Below are 1,572 nucleotides of genomic sequence, written 5' to 3'. Positions count from 1 at the left end.
TTTAAATTCTTTCCAATCGCCTACCATGTTCAGAAGTCGGATTTATAACAGGAGAAAATTCAACTGTTGAAAATTCAATTTTCTTTAATTGCGAATGTGTTTCAAAATTTTTACAGTTAATTAAATTTTTAATTTTCTTGAATACCTAGCGATTAAATTCCTAGCAGTTTGAATTTTAGCAAATTGAATTTTTAACTTTTGAAAATTGAAGAAAATTAAAAATGTAATTTTCAACAATTGAGTTTTCAATTTTTAATTCCCAGTAGCTGAATTTTCCATGTTAATTTTCTTCAGTTTTCAAGAACTTTTAACAATTGGATTTTAAATCAGATTCTTGCAATCGGGCTTTCAACTGTTTGCAATCGCCTATAATGTTCAGCAGTTGAATTTATTATTTATATAATTATGCTACGTCATCTCGTCCTCTAAATCAAATGTAGTAACGCTAGTTGGTCGACACTTAACCACAGATTTTTCAAAGTCATTGCTTTTTCCCGCTCTCTCCAGGGGTCTCCCAGTCCGTACTCTCCTACTTCCTCATTACGCTTTTCTGTGCGACTCTGACCAAACGCGTAAATTTCTATACTTGGTTTTGTTCATTAATTAAAGTGTTTATCGCGTTCCCATTGTCTCTAGCATGGATCGCGATTCGGTTAAACGTGTCCATTCCACAGACCGTCACTCGAAGAGGTCTCGCAGCCACGATCCAGAAAAATATTCAGTTGTGAAGCTTTATAGGAAAAGAAGGCGAACTGAACGCTCCTCGCTTAGCAGACAGCGATCGAGATCCCGTGAAGCACGGAAATATTGGGGCGACGAGATTGGCGGAGAACGTAGTCCGAGAGGCTCGTCACGTCATGGTCGCCACCGTCCCACTAAGATATACCAAAAATCGAGGGAACATCGCTCGAGAAAATCTAGATACGACAAGCATGGCGGTGAGCGACACACGAGAGGTGCGCCACGTCATAGTCGTCATCGTTCCCGTAGACCTCTAAGGGAGCGGCCACGCCGCTATTCAACGTCCTCGTCTTAAGACGCATCGTCCTCATCATCATACACCTCGGACAAAACATCTCCGGGAAGAGGTGGTACCTTGCTCAATACTCGAGCAAGGAAACACAACCAGGCTCATTGTCGACGTAAACGTTGCTCATATACGAGGGTAGTTCAATGAGTCCTTAGAATGACCAACAGATGGCGCGTGAATCGCTCCAAATCATCTGTTTTCAGTCAGCACCACTACCTACTAGATATATGGTGCAGTCACAGTCCACATCTTCTGAGTTTACGTGTTTTTATAACCAATTGAAAAAAAAAAATTGTTCGTTAAGAAAAATGAAAAAAAACGAGTTCAGAGCGGTAATCAAACATTTTCATTTAAAGTGTTTAACTCCATATGAGATAAAAAATGAATTGGACTCAGTTCATGGCACATCTACCCCTGCCTTAGCAACGGTTTATAAATAAGGGTAAATGAATTTAAGCGGGGTCGTACATCAATAAGTGACGAACCACGTTCAGGAAGGCCCGTAGAAGCAAGTACTCCCGAAATCATCAATAAAATCCACG

General features: G+C 40.2%; 1 protein-coding gene across 1 annotated transcript; it reads left to right on the top strand.

The window, feature by feature from the left end:
• Positions 1-637: 637 nt before the first annotated feature.
• On the top strand, positions 638-1,036 carry LOC117183073 (putative RNA-binding protein Luc7-like 2). Its single transcript, XM_033376230.1, has one exon. It carries the CDS (start codon positions 638-640, stop codon positions 1,034-1,036), a length of 399 nt encoding a protein of 132 aa, XP_033232121.1.
• The last annotated feature ends 536 nt before the right edge of the window (positions 1,037-1,572 follow it).

The sequence above is a fragment of the Belonocnema kinseyi genome, chromosome 2 (assembly GCF_010883055.1).
Source record: "Belonocnema kinseyi isolate 2016_QV_RU_SX_M_011 chromosome 2, B_treatae_v1, whole genome shotgun sequence".
Lineage (NCBI taxonomy): Eukaryota > Metazoa > Arthropoda > Insecta > Hymenoptera > Cynipidae > Belonocnema > Belonocnema kinseyi.
This window is presented reverse-complemented; position numbering and strand designations above follow the sequence as displayed.